This window comes from Labeo rohita, chromosome 3 (genome assembly GCF_022985175.1).
Source record: "Labeo rohita strain BAU-BD-2019 chromosome 3, IGBB_LRoh.1.0, whole genome shotgun sequence".
Taxonomy (NCBI): Eukaryota; Metazoa; Chordata; class Actinopteri; order Cypriniformes; family Cyprinidae; genus Labeo; species Labeo rohita.
Genome location: NC_066871.1, coordinates 15202200 through 15223993, shown reverse-complemented (window position 1 = coordinate 15223993; position 21794 = coordinate 15202200). Strand labels below are relative to the sequence as shown.

At 33.9% G+C, this 21794-nt stretch overlaps 1 protein-coding gene across 3 annotated transcripts in view; it reads right to left on the bottom strand.

Moving 5' to 3' along the window:
• Positions 1 to 565: 565 nt before the first annotated feature.
• The window catches only part of tac4 (tachykinin precursor 4), a 47675-nt gene continuing 26446 nt past the window's right edge, over positions 566 to 21794 (bottom strand). Inside the window, exons 1-7 of one of the 3 annotated variants that reach the window (XM_051101439.1) lie at positions 18668 to 18754; positions 3229 to 3292; positions 2520 to 2573; positions 2302 to 2401; positions 1175 to 1207; positions 1034 to 1087; positions 566 to 671 (exon numbers count right to left, since the gene is read on the bottom strand). In XM_051101439.1, coding sequence (XP_050957396.1) covers positions 634 to 671; positions 1034 to 1087; positions 1175 to 1207; positions 2302 to 2401; positions 2520 to 2573; positions 3229 to 3273 — 324 coding nt within the window. In that variant the 5' untranslated portion in view covers positions 3274 to 3292; positions 18668 to 18754 and the 3' untranslated portion in view covers positions 566 to 633. Of the gene's footprint in view, positions 672 to 1033; positions 1088 to 1174; positions 1208 to 2301; positions 2402 to 2519; positions 2622 to 3228; positions 3293 to 18667; positions 18755 to 21794 lie in introns of those variants that run through there. The other 2 variants (XM_051101444.1, XM_051101432.1) reach the window with 2 other exon arrangements.

The following is a 21794-nucleotide window of genomic DNA, read 5'->3' as shown; positions in this document are numbered from 1 at the left end:
GATTCTAATTAATTATTTAGCACACTTGCTTTCAGGTTTAAACTGGAAAGATGTCAGATAAGTGTGTTGTGCACTTCTTAATCTAACAGAAATGGTGTAATATTCTGTCATGTACACTGTAAAAAATAAAAAGCACAATTTGTTGAGTCAGCTTAAAATAACTTGTAACCTGGCTGCCTTAAAATTTTAAGTTCAGTCAGCTCAAAAAAAGTTTATTCAACTTGAAATGTTAAATTATACTAAGTGACAACTTAGATATTTGAGTTGAATCAACTTAAAATTTGAAGGCAGCTGGGTTACTTACCCATCTGTTAAGTTTAACAAACACAAATATCTAAGTTGTTACTTAGTACAACTTAACATTTCAAGTTGAATAAACTTATTTTAGTTGACTGAACTTAAAATTTTAAGGCAGCCAGGTTACAAGTTATTTTAAGTTGACTCAACAAATTGTTTTTTGCAGTGTAAAGTTTTAAAGATTTAGAAACGATGATATCATTAAACAACACCGATAATGTTTACTGGTTTCATTCATATGTTTATGTAACCTTTGTAGCAGAATATTTATTGTGTTTTAATTTAATTGTGTCTAACACAGCGAAGGGCATATAGTTAAAACTTTCAGTTGCACAGTCAGTAGAGTTGTGGTCTGTCCCATTTCTCTTGAAAATCTGTAAACAAAGAAGAAAAGTCTAACAAGATTCATACATTTCAGAAGTGTTCACGCACTTATACTACAACTGAATTTTCCATAACCTTTCCATATTCAGAATAATTTGCTAACGAATCAGTCAGATACTATGCAAACCAGTTCCGAAAATTCAGTGAAAAGGCTCAAAATATAGATCTACTCACAAATAAGATATTACTATCCCTTACAAGTTTGAATAAATATGAGCCATTTTACCAAAGCGATATTTTAAAACAGAACATAAGCAGAAGATGCATATTCACTTTAGAATTTCCTTTAAGGTTATATTAGTTTTAAGGTTTATATTAGTTCTGTTAAAAAAAACACACAACACATCTTTACCTCCACTAGAAGATCTCCTTCCCATAAGTCCAACAAAGATCTCCCCCTTATTTCCTGAAAGTTTATGTGAGATGTGAGATCTGCTTATTCTAAATTAGTTTATGTATCAGTTCATCAATTAACACAAGGACAAAAACCTACTCCTCTGGCCAAGTCGCATTGGTTGAGTGATTCCTAAAGAGAGAGCATAAACTAAAAATTACCAAGCAACTTAAACAACCCAAATTAAACAGATTTATCATTTTTAATTCAAGTTGTACTTGAAACACTAAAGTAAAATTTTTTTGGAACAAGTTATTAAGTTTCAAATGATAATTACACTACCAGTCACAAGTTTTTGAACAGTAATATTTTTAGTGTTTTTTTTTAAGAAGTCTCTTACCAAGCCTGCATTTATTTGATCCAAATTACACCAAAAACTGTAAAATGTTGACATATTTTACTATTTAAAATTACTGCTTTCTATTTGAATAAATTAAATTGTAATTTATTCCTGTGATTTCAAAGCTGAAATACAGTCACATGATCCTTCAGAAATCATGATTTGCTGCTCAAGAAACACTTATTAAGTTGAAAACAGATGATTCAATTTTTCTTCAGGTTTCTTTAATGAATAGAAAGTTCAGAAGAACAACATTTATCTGAAATAGAAAGTAACATTATAAATGTTTTTATCATCGTTTTTTATCAATTTAAAGCATGCTTGCTAAATAAAAGTATTAATTGTATTTATAAAGAAAATTAATTCTTTCTTTCATAAATAAATAAAAACAGACTCCAAGCTTTTTAATGGTATAGTGCATAATGTTACAAAAGCTTTTTATTTCAGATAAATGCTGATCTTTGGATCTTTCTATTCATTAAAGAATCCTAAAAAAAGTACTCAACTGTATTAAATACTGATAATAATAATAATAATAATAAATGTTTCTTTAACAGCAAATCAGCATGTTAAAATGATTTCTGAAGGACCATGTGACACTGAAGACTGGAGTAATGGTGCTGATTTAGCTTTGATCACAGGAAATCATATAATATTTCATATATATATTTCACAATATTACTGATTTTGCTGTACTGTACTTTGGATCAAATAAATGCAGACTTGGAGAGCAGAAGAGACTTCTTTTTACAAAAAAAATAATGTAAAAACCTTACTGTTCAAAAACTTTTGACTGGTAGTGTAAATTTGTATAAATGGGGATGCTATAAATGTGCTTTATTTTAATTAGCCAATATCTTGAGTGAGAGAAATGAAGACACTGTACCTGCTGTAATCCTGTCCATTAATCCATGAAACTGCTGCGATTTCGATCGCTTCAACAGATCAGCAATGTGCACCAATATATCTGTTTCCTTTGGCTTCTCCTGACAAAGACAAATGAACGGCTTTTCAGTTAATGTAGATAGTTTTGTTTTTAAACAACAGGTTTTGAAACTGCAGATTATTTAACAAATTATTGATATAATAATAAATCATTTCAACCTGCAGGCTCTCCACAGTCCAGATATCCCTATGTTCACTGGGACTGGATCCAACCTGTGCGTAAAGTATGAAAGCCAGCACGGAAAATTTAAAAATGTCCATTATTTCAAAATATTGTATACTTTTTGTATCTCAGTTCCCAGATACTCTACTGTTTGTCGCAGATGCTTATAAAGAAACATCAGCCGCGCTCCTCCCATTTACTTCTATTTTATATATAGCTCATGAATATCCAAGTAGGTTATAAGCTATCCATCTTTTTTGATTTTCCGCACTTTTAACCCTTAAATAGATACATTTAAATAGATTAAGATATTTAATAAGTTCAGCAAGTAAGATGACGTCATATAAAAGGCCTATATCTGCTATAACTTTTGAGGCGCATATATGGTTGGCTTCCCTAGCACAGTTAGCTATCATTTTTTGTCGATGCACCATCCGACACTAAATCTAAGTTTGAGCGACGTCTCGTTGCTATGGTAACTCCCACCTGTGGCCGCGAATTCTATTTGGAGCGTTCTAATTTGAATTTGTAGAAACGACTTTAAAACATAATCGTATGCAAAACAATACATACTTTTGACTTTGCTTTCATCATTGGTCTCGTACTGCCCAATCTTGTTTTCTTTTCTGATTGCTTCCAGCACTGCAGTAATATTTGCAGAGTCCAGCACAGATGAGTTCAGCAGTTCAATGTTTATGTGCTCACCTCAGTGTCTAGCCAGGACAGGTGATCTGGTGTTTCTGTTTTCATCTCATTTCTTCACCTTACTCTAAGCAAAAAGGTCACAATGGGGTTATTTTCAATCTTGAGCAATAAATCTCAGGAACAGCAGTGTTGTTTTGTTGTTCACGGATATGGAGACAGTTTCGGTTTCATTCTTTAATCCCTAAATTAGACAACTTTAAATTTTCCAGGTAGTGTAATTATACAAATACATTACATGCATAAAAGGGTTGAACAATAAAGGGTTGTTTTGTATGGAAAAGAGTCTGAAGAAACCTGAAGAGTTTCTGTACGGCATTACTATGTAACTACATCCTTAAAATAATATGCATATAAACACATCATTATTTCATGACGTTCATTTCTACACACAACTCCTGTCTGCAATAATAATAGTGTTTAGTGCTATTTTGCAGACAAGCACTTCAGGAAGGGAATTAAGAAAGAAGCACTCGAAATAGCTTCAGAAGACATTACTGATTTTTAAAGCTAATTTTTTACTGAAACATTTTAACTTTTTTTCTCTTAAATTTACATTTAAAACAAGGAGACAGTGCCATTAACACTATGGGAAGTATTATCAAAAATCACACTTATTTTTGTGTATCCATATAGGGCACACACACAGATCTGGCATTAATATATTTCCACCTCCTGTACTTTTGCACTTTTTTGTTAAACCCTCACTGTCTTTATAAGGATTGATTATGAATGAAACTCCCCTTAATTAAAAAACCATATGTGACCCTTGACCACAAAACCAATCATAAGGGTCAGTTTTGTGAAATTGGGATTTATACATCATCTGAAAGCCAAATAAATAAGCTTTCCATTGATTTGTTAGGACAGGACAATATTTGGTCGAGATACAACTGTTTGAAAATCTGGAATGTGAGGGTGCAGAAAAACAAATTGAGAAAATCACCTTTAAAGTTGTCCAAATGAAGTTCTTTTTGAATGCAGATTACTAATTAGCAAACAAACATAAATGTGACCAATAAATGTGCATATTACTAATCAAAAATTCAGTTTTGATGTATTTACAGTAGGAAATATACAAAATATATTCATAGAACATGATCTTCACTTAATATCCTAATGATTTTTGGCACAAAAGAAAAATCGATCATTTTGACCCATATTACTGGCTATTGCTACAAATAAACCCATGCTACTTATGACTGGTTTTGTGGTCGAGGGTCACATATATAAATGGTACATCTGTGGTATTTACAAATTATACTATATTTACAAATTATAGTATATGCCAAGAGTTTACTTGAGTATAACCTTGCAAAATCTTTGCAGATTACACTAATGCTGCATTTATACATCTTTTGTTCTTACTGGGATTTTGGGGACTTTCTCGATAACGTAACATTTCCACAATATTCTTAGGAAAACTTTCTTATAACGGCATTGCTCATTTTCACTTAAACTTAAAAGCATTCCAGAAACATAACTGTAATGTCATGTATCCTATTGCATGTTCTCTGTCAGATATCAGACAGCCTGCTGAAATGATATCGCTCCATTTCCTCTGTCATCCTCGTTGTTCACAGCACTTGCCTGAGGGTGTCAGCAGGGATTGGGTTTGCAGGTCTTGACGTGTTGATTGCTTCTTTATTCTGTCACTATATTTCTACGCCACAGTAACTATGATCACCTTCAAGTTAAAGACAGAGTGAACAGCAGCTTTACCCAACAGCTACAAAGCGTGAGCATATCAGCAAGAGAAATGCTTCTTTTCCCAAGATGGTTAAAATTACTTGCAGTATCGCTTTAAATATGATTGCAACAAAAATTTCATTTACATCATCTACTTATCTATACTACTGTATAATAGCTCATAAATATTTAATATTTCATTCATTAATCCTTGTTTTTTAAAAGTAATGTATTAATTCAAAAGAAATCTCTACAACCTCTGTATCATTTGAAGACTCATTTGCATTAAGTGTAAATGCTGCCTTTTCACTACAGTGGTCTTCAAAGCAGACAGTTACGCACATTTGCACGACAACAGCCAACATATGTTTAATTCTCCACGTAATGTTCCTTACAGTAACATGATTAAAATAAAGTGGCTTTAGATGATAAAAAAAGTTTTTTTTCATAAACAACAAAAATTGCACGCATTCAAAAAAGAAAAAAAAAAGTAAAAATATAATGTGATGTATAATTTGAAGGGGTTTTTTTTCGTGTTTTATTATTATTATTATTATTATTATTATTATTATTATTATTTTATTTTATTTTTTTTGACTGTTTTCTTGAATTTTACAATGCACTGCGTTTTGGAGCTAAATGAAATGTCTGTATAATTAAAGGATAATGACTTGCGTAATAAGCTGCCGGTACTTTCTCTGTTATTTTAAGGATTTAATTGTTTTGCAGTTATCAGGATTTACACACCGAGTGATTCACACTGCTATTCCCCGAGCCCTCCACCAGAGGTATCATTTCATTCGCAGCCTTTGAATTTAATCTTACTGTTCATTTGTGGCTTCTTCAATTATTATCAATTATCTCATTAATGCTAATCCAACAGTCAAACACTCCCCATAGTATTGCAGAGCCAGACCTTTGTGTTTCAGCATCAAGTGAACAGCCCGTGGGCACAGCGCCGTCTGATACTGAAACTAAACACTCCCTTTATTCAGGTCATACCCTATTTTTGAACTCTAGTACAGTACACTGTGTACAGTATTTGGACATTGCTTTGTGTGTTGTGTGTACTTTAGTTTGTGCACAGTTCTCTATTGTCCTCATTTAATAAAATACAGAGACTCCCATCCAAATACATTACTTCATAAATATTCATTTTTATTTCTATCTATGAATAGTAGCTAAATATTCTATTTAAGTGCATAATGGAAAGTACGATTATACCAGTCTTCACTGAACTTTTGGAAAATAAATTTTTGCCTTTTTTTAGTCAATCATAAACACTGTCTATGCATATTCACATTTTAATAGCATTTGTGTGCTTTAAGATGTAGGTCTGTCTTGACGACTTCATGATAAAATGAAGGCAATGACTGTCACCAGTAGAGGGCAGAACAACCCAACAAGCATTACAGAACGGGAATCTATTTGTGAGCAGCATGTTTTCTGTAACAGTATGCACATATTCACTTACGTACAATTTGTGGAAGTGATGCATTTTCATTCTGCATTCTGCATAGCCTATATCCTCTTTATCTGAGAAATGTAGTGAGAACATTTAATCAGAGGTAGGTTACATCATAAATGAGATTGCGTTTTTATTTTTTTTTACTGTTTTAGTTCAGTTCAGTTTCATGTATTGTGAATCCAGAGCCATCTAGGTCATGATTATGAATCAACTAAGATTTCAACAGAAAATTAAGTGACAAAAATAAAACGCATAACATTTTTTAAAAAGTATATGAAGCTATTTTAACCATTTTCACGTTTTAATAATTCATCTAATCTCAGATCGAATTTAAATCTATTCTCACTAATATCTTAATATTTTTATAACTTATCAGAATTTCCCATCTTCAAAATGAAGTCTTAAAAAGTGAGATGAATTATACGTTAAAAATGCTAAACAAAGATAATGTACCGTCAAGAACTGTCAACAGCTGAAACACTGTTTGCTGGATTTCAAGTTTGGATATATTCAGTAGTTTAGTAAAGCCAAATTCTGCTAGATTGCAGCAGGAGATTTAACTGACACGAGTGAAAAACAAAAGCACTGGAGGGTTTGTTCACAGTCATTATAAATCTATTACAGAACAGCTGGAGAGCTCTCTTTCAGCCATTACAAATCTATTACAGAACAGCTGGATGGTTAATTCGGGCCTTCATAATAGTTTTACAGTGCAGCTGTTCTGCTAAAATCACTGTTAGATGTTCTGGCTTTACAGTAAAGCGTCTTAGCGTTCAAAAATGTGTAAGGAGATGTAAACAGCTCAATAACTAAACTGATCTACAGACTAAACAGCTTGCTTGCTTATAGCCAGTATCAGACAACTAAAACAAATATAGCCTTGTACCTTAAATTTATATCTATTTTATTGTTCCACAATAAGCAACTGAAATATTACTGAAAATTGTATTTTTTACCAATACACACACACACACACACACACACTAATGTAAGACATGTAAATATGTATAAGGCTTATGAGGAAATATACTAAAAGTGTCCAAAAAATACATTTAAGAACTTTACAATGCAATGAATTCAGATATCAGTAACCAATGATTTTCCCCTGAAATATAAAGCAGAATTTGTAATGTTTTGCCTTTGTTGTATCAATAAATATTTTTTGGTATATTTTATTTTATGGGTTTATTTATTAATTTAAATGCTGTAGATTCTATTATTTTATAGGCCTTAGAAACTAAAAAAGAAACTTTCGTTTTAATTTTAAGCTTTTTTAAGCTCCACTCCTATAATGAGCTTGATTAAACAGATGCAAAAAAGTTTGTCGTGGGATAATGTCATGGAGCACAAACTTCCAAACAACCCACTCAGCTAAAGAAAAACAGGGTCTGATGGAATCGACAAACCTAAAACAAACAAGCATGCAGGATGTCAGATGATCACACAGTGAGAAAACAGATGGCATCAGGCTGCATTTTCACAAAAGAAAAGTCTGTTGCCCTATAGAATACTTTCCGGTAATGCAGCTGAATAGATCTCAGACATCTTCCTTCCCCTTTTCACTCTTGAGGCTTTGGACCAGAAGACATACTGAAACAATCAGCAGTTCTTATAGTCTCAGGGAGAGCCACTGGGGCCAAAGACGTGCCTTAAATTCTCTGGAGAGAGCAGTGACTGCATCCAAATGGATCATTGCAAAAAACAAATTAATTAACTCAAATAAATAAATACATTTAAATCTTTTTCCAATTTGCATAATAATAATAATAATTTATGTCATAATTTATGACCTATTTTACAATTTTCGATTGAAATGCAGTTAAATCAGTTATAAATGAAAACAATCATGATTTTAATTTACAGATTGTACAAATGTTCACAGTTCAAATGTTTGGGGTCGGTAAGATTTTGTCATTCATGCTTGATTTAAGTCTCATTGATCATTAAAACAGGAACATTGTGAAATATTATTGCATTTTTTTTCTATATCTCATTATCAATGTTAAAAACACTTGTGCAGCTTAATATTTTTGTGAAATCTGTATGATGCATTTTTATGCATTCTTTGCTGAACAGAAAGTTCAAAAGAACAGCATTTATTTCAAATAGAAATCTTTTATAAAATGACAAATGTGACTTTGGACCACAAAACTTTTTTTAAGTAGCACAGGTTTATTTACAGCAATAGCCAATAATACATTGTATGGGCCAAAATGATTGATTTTTCTTTTATGCCATTGTATTATTTTGTATTATATATTAGATATTTTGTAAATTTCCTACCACAAATATATCAAAACTTAATTTTTGATTAGTAATATGCATTGCTAAGAACTTCATGTGGACAACTTTAAAGGTGATTTTCGCTATTTTTTGATTTTTATTTTTTGCACCATCAGATTCCAGACTGGTTATGTCTGGTTTTGTGGTCCAGGGTCACAAATATGTTTACTGTCACATTTGATGAATTTAATGCTTTGTTCTTAAAAAAAAGTATTAATTTAAGTGTTTTTAATTTAGTTGAATGGTAGTGTATACTGTAAATAAATACAAAGAAAAATTTAAATGCTTTTTCTAGACAACAAGATGAAATGGATGGCAAATGGAGACTTTTGCTCTGCTGCATGCTGTAGTAATCATCTAGAGTTCGTAATGTGCTCAGACTTGACAACACACCAAATTATGCAAACGCCAGCATTTTCAACATAAACTCAAACCATTCTCATCATGAAATTCTCTCCGATGAAATCATCTGAGCATCTACGTTATTTATTTTTAGAACCTTGGGAGAGAAAGAATACATTTACACATGAACGATGACAATACTGAGAAAGAACTCATGTCTAAATCCTCTACGATAATTCATTCCATATCATGACAAGGCAACCAGAATTGAAAAGCATCCTGGATGCTGGTTGTATGCTTGAGTACACTTGTCAGTCATGGTCAAGTTCGGATAATGGTTGTGCGGTAGACTCTAGCTTCTTTCATAGCTGGAGCAAACCAACCTGTTTCCTCTCTCAGCTGGAGGTGAGGTTCCTGATGCACAGAGCACCCACAAATGAGCCCTTTCATTTCAGAAGAGCGGCTTATCAAGGGCCACCACATGTGTCTGACCACACAAACCCCCCCAAACCCCACACACCTGTCAGTCATTAGGCACTTTACACTGATAGGGCCATTTGTCTTTATGTCTATGGTATGCCAGCTCACTATTGGCTGAAGCTTGGTGAAGGCCAGGTCAAAGTTCACGCAGGTTCGATGGTTTGGGCAATGACTGGTTGTAGAGTGTTCCCAGGTGAAACGAGAAGGTTTGGTTTGTCAGTGTGTGCGTCTGTGCCTTTCTGTGTGTTGCTTTTAGACCTTCAATTGGAAACAAACATCTGTTGCAGCCCAATAGTCAGCTGACAAGAAAAAAAAGGAGAAATAGCGCAGTATTTTTTGGTTTTATATTTTGCTGTCATAGATTTAAAAAATGGTTGGTTCACATAAAAAAACTAAAAACTGGATCCAGTATAGAAATTAATCCACAATATTTTGATATTAGCTTGTAAGACTATAAAAGAATATACAGATGGCTATAAAAAGAAATCATGGATGAGCAAGAATGCTATTGCGCTTACAGTTCACATAAACAGCACGACTGTGAGCGGAATATTGCACAACAGTTTAATAAACAAGACGTTAATATGGTAACTTGCATTATAGACAATACAGTACTTTCATTATGTTGCCTAATATTGCTCCTTCAGTGCAAATAGTTACAAACAACGTGCTGAAGCACTTACTGAATCAGTGTTTATGAATGAATTGGTTGAGTAAATAATTCAATGATTCAATCACACTCACTCATAAAGACAGTAATATGTTTTGTCTTCACTCATGAAGACAGTCATATGTATTGTTCCTGAATGAGTGTTTTGAAAAATTAGTTAAATTACAGATTCAATGACTTACTCATTACTGTCAGAAAAAAGGTGTCACTGACAAAAGCTGTCACTGGGGCGGCACCTTTAAAAAAGGTACAGCTTTGTGCCTTGTTTACCCCTAAAGAATGCATTGTACTTTAAAAGTACATACTAGTACTATTAGTACGTCCGTGTATTTTGTAAAGTAAATGTGCTGCTGTCAGTTGATATCTTTATGTTGTGACATTATTGATGTTACAGCACTTGAATGGGATTTCTGAAGTACGACGTGCTGCAATCTAGAGTTGCCGTTTATTCTGAGCCAAAGCCCTGCTGCCTGAGGCTGTGCGACAATTATAGCTCATTATGTGCGTATGTATGTGTGTGTGCATGCGTTTGCAGGTGATCTGTAAATGGGACCTCCGCTATTTATGGGGCCATGGTCAAAGTCTTCTGAGCCTTCTGTCAAAGGTCAGAGGTCATGATTCCTTTATGTACTCCACAGAGTTTATTTTTAGTCCAAACAAGGCTGCTATTTAAGGAATCATATAGAGGTGTCCTAGTAATTACCAGCAAGCACGTCCACCCACCATCTCCTGCTCAATTGAAGCCATCTGCTGGCAGGCCAGGGGTGGGGGCGGCCGATCTGCCACCTCGATTGTCCCTCCCACTAACACACATATGCGTTCAGATAAAGTGTTTACAAGCATGTTGATTTCCATGAGTGATGTTGTCTGCGGACTCATCAAACACTGGGGGAATTACTCCAGTCAAACTTAAGTGTGCCCGCAATTTACTTTGCATTTATCAAACTTTTAATTGCAGTCCTGTTCTTTATACCAAAGAGAGAATATTTTCATCTGCCCTTACAACTTGCTAAAATTGCTTAAAGCAAAGCTATATGCTTTCAAACTGTGTACATTATAGGATTAGTTCATTCCAGAATAAAAGTTCCCTGATAATTTACTCAACCCAGTGTCACCCCCTTCATGTTTTTTCTTCGGTTGAAAAAAATTAAGGTGTTTGAGGAAAACATTGCAGGATTTTTCTCCATATAGTGGACTTCAATGGGGATCAACGAGATGAAAGTCTAAATTGCAGTTTTAGTGCAGCTTCAAAGGACTCTACAAGATCCTAGACAAGGAATAAGGGTCTTATCTAGTGAAACGATTGGTCATTTTCTAAAAAAAAATAAATAAAAAACTAGCTCTGGGACCTCCACACAATAACGTAGTCATGTTGGAAAGGTCATGCGAGACGTAAGCGCAAGTACCGTCCCAGTGTTTACAAAGCGAACGTGCGAAGAAAGTCAAAAGCCCTTTACAGAAAAAGGTAAAACAACGATGCTGGACAATTTTGAAGTTGGAGGAGAAAACGAGTGCACAAAAGAATGACCATGTGTGACCTTTCAAACATGATTACATAATGTGTGAAATCATAGATGCGCATTGCAGAGCTAGTGCAAGATGAGCGTTTGTGGTTAAAAAGTATATAATTTTTTATTTATTTTTAAAAAATGGCTGATTGTTTTGCTAGATAAGACTGTTATTCCTTGGCTGGGATTGTGTAGAGCCCTTTAAAGCTGCACTGAAACTGCAGTTTGGCCCTTCAACAATTTGGCTCCAACTGAAGTCCACTATATGAAGAAAAATCCTTGAATGTTTTCCTCAAAACCCTTACTTTCTTTTCGACTGAAGAAAGAAAGACATGAACATCTTGAATGACATGGGGGTGAGTAAATTATCAGGAAATTTTAATTCTGGTGTGAACTAATCCTTTCATGAATTTTAACCCAATCTGTTCTTTAAAAATTATTCTCATTGATTTTGCCCAATATGATAAGGTTTGCTATGTATAAAAAGTCTCACAATCAAATACATTTTTGGTCAGTAGTTAAAATACATATTTTACTGAAATCACATGAAGTTGTGAGATTATTTCATTTGAAATTACATTTAACTTGCAATGTATTCTTAATATTAAGTAATGATCCTTTTTTATTATTATTATTTGTTTTATTTTGTGTTTAATAAAAAAGAATATTCATTTGCATATGTTGACTGCTGGTTATACTGCTAGTTATACTCCGTGTTTAAAACAGCTTAACTAAATGATTACTTTTGTCAACCAGTTTGACCACAAAAACTGGGCTCAACCAGCCTTACAAAGTTCAGCTCAATAGCATAATGACACTGAACCAGCAGCAAACAAGCACTTAATGATTAAATAAATTACTGATTAAATAATTTTATTTGTTAACCTAAAACATTGAACAAATTGAGCACCTTTCCAGCTAAAAGAAAAAAATGTGAATGTTACTTTTGAAAGAACAAATGTCCAACTAAAATGCTTTGGAAAAACAATGCATAAAAATGTTTTTGTGCTAATGTTTTGAGAATGCTCATTAAAAAAAAAAGATAAATTCTGAATGAACATTCTATTAAAGGAGAAGTCCACTTCCAGAACAACAAGTTACAAATAATTTACTCACCCGCTTCATATGTTCATATCTTTCTTTCTTCAGTCGTAAAGAAATTAAGTTTTTTGAGGAAAACATTTCAGGATTTTTCTTCATATAATGGACTTCAGTTGTGCCCCAGATTTTGAGCTTCCAAAATGTAGTTTAAATGCTGCTTCAAAGGACTCTAAATTATCCCAGCTGAGGAAGAATGGTCTTATCTAGCGAAACGCCGGTCATTTCTTTTATCGAAAAATAAAAATTTGTATACTTTTTAAGCACAAAAGCTCATGTAGCACAAGCTCTCGGATGCGCATCCACGGGTCGTTCTTGAACGATTCGTTCATTTTGAACGAATCTTTAATGTCTCGAGGAGTTATTCGTTCAGTCGCACATATGCAACATCCTATTAGGTTCTGTACTGGAATTAGTTCACCTGTTTTGAGTCTTCTGGTTTTTCGAGTCGATTGTTCATCTTATGGGGCTGTCACGTGATTCTGATTTTGCTAAAATGAATGAAATGACTCGAAAAAACGAGACTCAAAGATCTGAGTCGGTAAAATGATCTGAACTTCCCATCACTACTACGAATCATGTCTAAGTTCATTGTCTGTGTATTCCGGCTAAAAATAGTAGAGTATAGCAAAAACTTCAGAATCATCCGACACGTTGTACCTTTTTGTTTGTAAACAGCATGTGACTTGCTTGCACTTTCTTAGTCTTTGCGTGTTCGCTTTGTAAACACTGGGTCTTTGGTTCCGCCTACATTCTGCGTGACCTTTTGATGTGATTCAATAGTAAGTAGTGTCGTGAACGCGCATCCCAGAGCCCCTACACAAGCTTTTGTGCTTAAAAAGTACACACATTTATATTTTCTCGGAAAAAAATGACAGATCGTTTCGCTAGATAGATCCTTCTTCCTCGGCTGGGATTTGGGATTTAGAGCCCTTTGAAGCTGCATTTAAACTACATTTTGGAAGTTCAAAATCGGGGGCACAATTAAAGTCCATTATATGAAGAAAAATCCTGAAATGCTGTCCTCAAAAACCATAATTTCTTTACAACTGAAGACAGAAAGACATGAACATCTTGGATGACAAGGGGGTGAGTAAATTATTTGTGAATTGTTGTTCTGAAAGTGGACTTCTCCTTTAACATTAACGGAAGAACATTTGCTCATAGCTTTGAGAGAACCTTGTCAGAACGTTCTGAGAACGTTCCCTGTTTTCCAGGTTCCTCTCCCCTCCTCGCGCGTTTTTCTATTCAGTCTTTCTTTCCACCCCTGTGCTCTTGCCCTACCGCACATTGAATTCAAAATGTTGTTTCTTAAATCTGCAGGTCCCTCATTAAATGCCTCCGTGAACTCCAAGTTACAGGGCTGGAGGCTTCCACACAACACAGCGTGGGTTTGCGATCCTGTCATTAAAGTGACATAAGTTATACAAGAACGCAATCAAATCTCACAGACTCAATGACCGGACAGCATCTACATAGCTTTCAAAGAGAATTTCTACCAATGCACGCGTGCACGTGCGAGTGCATATGTGCATTTTGTGCTGCTTTTAATGCTATTCTTTTTCATCACACAATTACTAGACAATAAAATGTTTCATTATGGCTCAATTACACCTCCCGCTGGGTCTTTACGGGCTCTTTGTCACCTCAGACTGGAGAAAGCAGATTTTGCCATCTTCATCTCATGCCAGACATTCCCTGCCACTTTGCCTCACGAACATAGTTTCCGCCATATCATGTGTTTCCAGGCTCCGCGCTTTGCTTTGACTCTCAAATCATCTGCACAATGTAGATTATACTGCATTAAACATTATATGTGCTGACTTTCTTAAGGTCAATTAAGATAGCCGGTGCAAACCTTTGTGTTTCATGGCACGTCTCATGTACGTTGCATCAAACCTCCCAGATGTGTGTTCCGCGCTCTTTTGCCTTCTGATCCCTATCTGTAAAATGAACAACCGGTGCTTAGTAGCACAGGCTTCCGTTGCAATTTACCCATTCTCGAGGGTATTGAAGATTTGGCTTTGAAACAAGTCTCGCATGTTTCTCTGAATAAAATCTAAGCTGTCACAGCGAAAATTGTTCGAGACCAAACGTGGCATGATATTACTTCATCCAAAAACAACAGAGCTCTCTCTCTGAAAAACGCCGTTGGATAAAATCAAAACCACCCCCGGGTTAAATAACTGCGACTACCCGAATGACTAAAAAGACTGTTTAACTAAATATTTCATCCATACAGAGAAAAAAAACCCCCGCTAATACTGCTACATTTTCAGCGCAATTTGAGGATTAAGGTAAAATCGTTCAGTCCCAGAAAGGCTGAAAGTTGAAATGCAATCCACTATGGGATGGGCTGTCAATACACTCAAGAGAGAAAAAATACAGAGCAGAGCTCAAGAAAAGTTTAAAGACAGAGTCAGATTTGTATTTTACTGATTTAGCTGTACCTTGTGGATGACATCATAAATCATAGTTTGTTGCCATGTGGTTGCATGGTGTTTTTGTTTTTTTAATCTGAGAAAGCTTTAAGCAAAGCAAAGCTCAAGGATAAGATAACCTCCACCACGAGACATCTGGTAACACTTCACAATAATTGCTGCAAAACCCTGAAGATCTGAGAAAAAATTCCAATGTTTTTTTTTTTTTTCTCTGTTTGCCTTGTGTCTGAATTTCTGGTGCCTTTCTTTAGCTTTATACAAACAGATCTAGAGCAGTGCATTTCTAACACAAGATGTAATATTGTATAACTATTGTAAAATTTATTTCCATTCAAAAATTGCATCATACATACACAAATCCCAAAAATGACCTTGTTGTATAATCCTAAAAAAGGAAAGAAAGAAAAAGAAAAACAGAAATGTAAATGCACTTTCTGATCATTTGATAATTTTTTGAATGCTTGACTTCGTAAATTTGTCACAACCTGCCAAATTATTATAATCATAAAGCCATTTAAGTCCTAAATCCAACTGTTTATGATGACATGTTTCAATGTAACATTATACATTCAACCCTTATTTTCTGTTTGAGTGTGTGTGTATATATTTGAAGAGTTTATTTAACAGATAACTCAATAAATGTTTCAAAAATTATGTTTTTTTTATTATGTTATCATGTTTTTATTGTGTTGTATTGTTTTAGTTAGCTGTATTTTTTTAGTTATTTTACTCAATCAAAATAAACCAACTGCAGTTTAATTGAGATTAATTGCAATGCACAATGACAAAATGTGATTTTTGGGAATTATTTATATTATTATTGTGTGAATGTGTGTGTGTGTATATATATATATATATATATATACACACACTTAGGTTTTTTGTGTGCTTTCCACAAGAACCTGCAAAACCTATTATGTAATTGCCTATTTATTGTGATTTAATTAATTTAAAGCTAAAAAACATATTTCATATAAATAAAACAAGCATTGGTTTTTTTCCCCCCTTACGAAACCACCAGATCGTCAGCCAGACTGGCATCATCTTGTTTGCCTGGGTGTCCTGATGATGCCCGGTGCGACATACAGGTCCCCTGTAGCTCAGACACCCACAGTGCTGTGATTACAGAGGGTAATGAACCACAGCCACAGGAAGGGGCACCACCAGCAGACCACCAGTTTCCCATATGTGCCCCAGGCCTGCAGCTCAGCCTCCAGGATGAAACCACTGGGTGGGTAAACACAGGGGAGGGCACAGACAGATTGCCATCTCCCACAGTCCACAGAGGGCATGGCAGCGGCAGGGTCAGACAGGGAGGAGTTTGGCTTAACTTATCTACGAGTCTAATCAGCCTCTGACCATACATAACCAAACTATTCAGTGTCTCAAAGTGGATGAAAAAGCACAGTTTCTTGTTACTACTTCTGTGTTTTTACTGTATGTCCCCAAGAATTACAGTCCAACCTAAATAATGCATAATAGCTGGGCTGAATCAATGAATTCTTTTCGTGATTTTTTTTCCAGTGTACACTACCGTTCAATAGTTTGGGGTCATTACAATTTTTCTAATTTTTTTTTTCTGTGAAAGAAATGAATACTTGTATTCAGCAACGATCACTCTGATCAAATATGACAACAAAGTCTTTTATAATGCTACAAAAAATTCAGATTTTAAATTTGTGCAGTTCTTTTTAACTTTCTATATATCCAAAGAATTCTGGGAAAAAAATCATAGTCTCTACAAAAAAATATAGTTCTAGAAAAATAAGTGTTTTCAACATATAAGAAATGTTTTTAGTTACCTTGTTTTTTTCTCATAATTTTTCATCAGTGTATAATGTATCTGACACTGTCAAGCTTAAAGAACAGAGCTCTAAAGTGCAACCATTTCAGTCGCATTTGCGACTGAAAACTACTGCGTGCGACTATGAAGAAATATTTAGGCGACTGACCCAATCAGCATATTTGTGTTTCCGCTAAGGGGAGCTTCAAAGGTTTCTACATGTTTTGCAACATTGAGTAATGTGTCACAGACATCTGATGAATGCATTCATAAAGTGTGGAGAGACTGTAAATAAGAGATGCCGTGTAGGGAGCTTCATTGGTTATAATGTAACTTTGTGAGATCTCAATAAACTAAGACGACTGACAGCTTTTAATGATTTTTAAGGGCGTTTGTACATGAGATATTGATTTAATACAACAGTTAAATAAACAAGAAGTTAATATTAAGTGACTTACATTGTCTGACTAAAACACTATTACCTGAGTTTGCTCTATTTCGTCGTCAAAAATATTTTGAAATAAATCACAACTGAGCCGCTTGGCATCTCCATTCAAACACAGCAGTGTTTCGTTTATGAATGAACATACGTGTTTAAACAAATCTAGTGGGTCAATGAATCAATTACCCATTCATGAAGACAGTCACTTGCTTTATTTCTGAATGAATCAGCCATTTGAACGAAACAAATAAATGAATGATTCAGTAATTAAATCAGTGACTTGCCTCCACTTACCAGAACCTACTTTTAGTTTCATTTCAAAAGTATGTTGTCAGTTATTTAAATCATTAAATATTTCTATATTCAAAATATTTATATTTAAAACATTAATCTTAACATGAATTTATGAATTTGCCTTCATACCACTTCCGAGCTTCATTAAACATATGAAAATACACTTACAAGCCACTTTCGTGTGCCACCTGTGTAGTACAAATAATTTTCTTAATACTGATTTCATTTGATTCGTAACTTATTCTTAATCTACCCTTTCTTATTTTGTTGTTTTATTTAGCTTATAATTAGCTTATCATTATAAAAAGCTTATAGCTTATAATTTTAAAAAGCTTATAAAATATATACGTTTTTAAAACAATTTGACATAAAAGATGACATACTTTTAATAAAGTTATAAAATGCCATTACAGAGATAAAAAAAAAGTTCCCCTTTAATTCACTTTAAGGAGTCAAATATCAACTGGTGATCGGTAGGCTTAATTTTTGATCATATTTTAAATTATTGTTTAGAAGGTGCTCCTAAAATTTTGAGTTCCTAAATTTTGTGCTCCTAAAAAGAAAAGTAAGTGTAGAGCCCTGAAGAAGTTCACTTTTTAAATTTCCCGCCATTCTAAAACCATACAGTTTTCCTGCCGTCTTGCACTCTGTTTGAAGAGTCTTTAACGCAGCACTGGGCTCAAAAAATACATATCAACCTGTATTTTTATCACCCTTTAGATAAGTTCAAACTCAATACTGCATGGGAGAAAATTAATCACAATATTTATGTGGAAAATACTGTGTAACCGCGTGTATTTTGAGGCTGCAGAGTGCCGCGAAACGAAAACTGGAATTTAACTAACAAACAAAACGTTTTAAACCATACTTTAAGTCTATACTCTTCTTAGACAGCACAAATCATTTTACACATATTAAACCATTAAATACAAATATTTACTTACCAAATTAGTAGATTTACTTTCCAAAGTCTTTGTAGAGAAGCTCAAGACGGCTTACGAACGTCTTCTGTCTTCAGGACAGGAGTTCTCGCGATAAGTGATGAGAACGCGATATTGTTATCAAATTGATTGACTTTTTTGGGGGGGGTTGGCAAATCAGCATATTATGATAAGTTCTGAAGGATCACGTGACACTGAAGACTGGCGTAATGACCGCTGAAAATTCAGCTTTGCCATCACAGGAATTATTAAATATATTAAAATAGAAAACTGTTATTCTGTGTTGTGATAATATCACAGTATTGTTTTTTTAATTAAAAATAGTTTTTTATTAAATAAATGCAGATTTGATGACCATAAGATACCAGCCCTAAAAAAGCTGTGTAGTTTTTCATATTATAAATGTGTCCTCTGATGCCAATTATTTCTTTTAAAGGTATAATTTACTAATGAAAAATCATTTTCTCTCCTTCATGTCTTTCATGAAAAATATATGACTTTCTTTTTTATGTAACATAAAGTAAGTTATTTGTCAAATTGTCTGTTTCTTACATAGAGCTACTGAATAACTTCAGAAAACCTACATATACGTTGCATATTAATACTTTCATGATGCTATTATAGTGTTTTTGTCCTTTTTCATGTTCACTACATGGAAAACAGCAACTCCAGCATTCTGCTATACTTCCGTATTTTCTACAAAAGAAATCAATTCATACAGATTTGAAGCAACATAAGGGTAAATAATAACAAATTTGTTGTTTGTGAGTGCTTCGTCGCGTCACCAGTTCCAGCAATGAAATGATAATGCAAACAGGGCAAATTTCTTTTACATGCAGTACCTCTGTATACTGTGTGGTCTCCTTTTTGCCATCTGCATGTCTCTCTTATGGGTGAGGATTTGATATCAGGCCAAAAAGATCACAAGTATGCTAAAGTTGTGGTTGCAAAGCACGCAAACTCAAGGTGCTGCGTTCTGTCAAACGAATTGTTTGGAGATGATTAATGCTAGAAGCATGCCACATAAAACACTGTGTTTACCAGACACTGTGACACCTAGTTCTTCAAAGGTGTGAATTATATATAGGGCACTGACGCCTAATAAATGCAACGCCAACTCAGCCCATGGGTTGCCTAAGGTACAACATGTATCCGTCTGTGTTGTTTTGGTTTTTTTCCAAGGGTGTGAGAAGCAGTATTCTCACACTACTTGACATGTCTTTGCTAAATGAGTGTCTTCAAAACAGATAAATGTGCTTTTAAAATCTTTTATGGAAATACTCACCTCTGTAAATGCAAATTAAAACTTTTAATTGTGATTTTAAACCAGTGATGTGGTTTAACAACTCTTGTCAATTCTTGAAACAACTCTTGTCAATTCTTGAAACTACTGTTAAATCTGAGTAAGTGAAGTGCCCCTTGAAGTAGCCGCTTGTAAAGTACCTTCTTCAGACAAGTGTTATTGTACTGGAATTTTCATCCATCTATGATCTGTTCTTTTGATAAAGTTACCCAGCTTGAAGATACTTGACTGATGACACAAATACTCCTGTATAAAAAACACCTGACTCTCAAATAGTTTTTAAAGCTGACAGTGTGTTGACATAGTGTAATATAAATGAAAATGACATTTATAAAGCAGATGTTTATTTGGCACTTGTTATATTACATTGAGAGATTGTGTTCTTCTAAAGGTTTTCTTCTGGATGTTTTTATGCAGAAAGAGTTAAAGATTTCTTATACCTTTATATCCTAAAAAAGGTTTTTTTTCTTTGTACTGATTTATGAGCTTTGTGTTTTGCCAGACTCGGTTGTCATTCAGTCTTCATCTAAGCTATAATTTAATGTATTAATGTGTCGTAGCATTGCTCACAGTTTAATTTTGGCAATTACTGCTATCGCAATATAGGTTAACAAGGTGTTCCCTCATTAAATGTACTAAGTGTGCATATAAAAAAACAGTCACAGTCCCATTAACGTGGTTAATGCAAGGCTTTAACATGAAATTAAATTCACCCTGTCTATTGTCTAAGTGCATATAATTAATTTTACAGTGACAGATTCATTGCATGTTTCTTTTTTACTTTCTCTTTTTTCAAACAAACTTTTTACCTCATAATATTTAATCAAAATGGCATAAATGTCTTCTAGTGAAATGGCAGTAGGATATCTCCAATCATTTAGTCCAGTTAAATCAAGCTCACATTTAACTCATCTTCCTCCATCCAATCAACAACCAGTGGACAAAACCAAAATCCTAGTCTACATTTTTTTTTCTTTTTTAATCCTTTTTACTCAGGTGTACATCACAATATGTAAGAAAAGATCTGTCGCTACTTCAGTTTCATCATGACTTTAAAAACCAACCTAAATCTGTTGATGAATGCCGTTTTCTTTCTAGCATTGACACATTTCATATTGAAGGATGTTTGGCAGGTACATACAATTAAAAAAAATCCAATCCAGTAATAATAAATAAAAGTTAACAGACACCAACAAGTTATTTGCGACTTATTCTATACAGAGCATTTCACTGGACAAAAACTGTAGTGCATTAATAAACTTTGGATTAAACTTTGACATTTTGGTCACACTTTATTTTAAGGTCCAGTTCTCGCTAACAAACTATTACTTTTGCCTAGATAAACTGCTAATTTGCTGCTTATTACTTAGTAAGTTAGTTGTTAAGTTAATGTATTGGGATTAGGTATGTATGGTCATGCAGAATATGTGCTTTGTAAGTAATAATAAACAGCCAATATGTAAATAATAGGCATGTTAATAAGCAACTAGTTAATACTAAGAATTGGTCCCATACTGAAGTGTTACTGGCATTTTTTCTTTTGAGTTGTAAGCACCAGTATGATTTGGCAGTGTAAATTGTGTTTAATCTAATTTACTTATCTGTTTTTAAATGTTTTAATGAATTCTCTTCAGTTTACCAATGCTGAATTTACTCTATATGACCTTGGACCAAAAAAAAAACAAACAAAAAAAAAAAAACAGTCATAAGGGTCAATTTTTTTTAAATATAGATTATCAGAAAGCTGAATAAATACGCTTTCCACTGATATATAGGATAGGACAAAATTTAGCTGGGATACAACTGTTTGAAAATCTGGAATCTGAG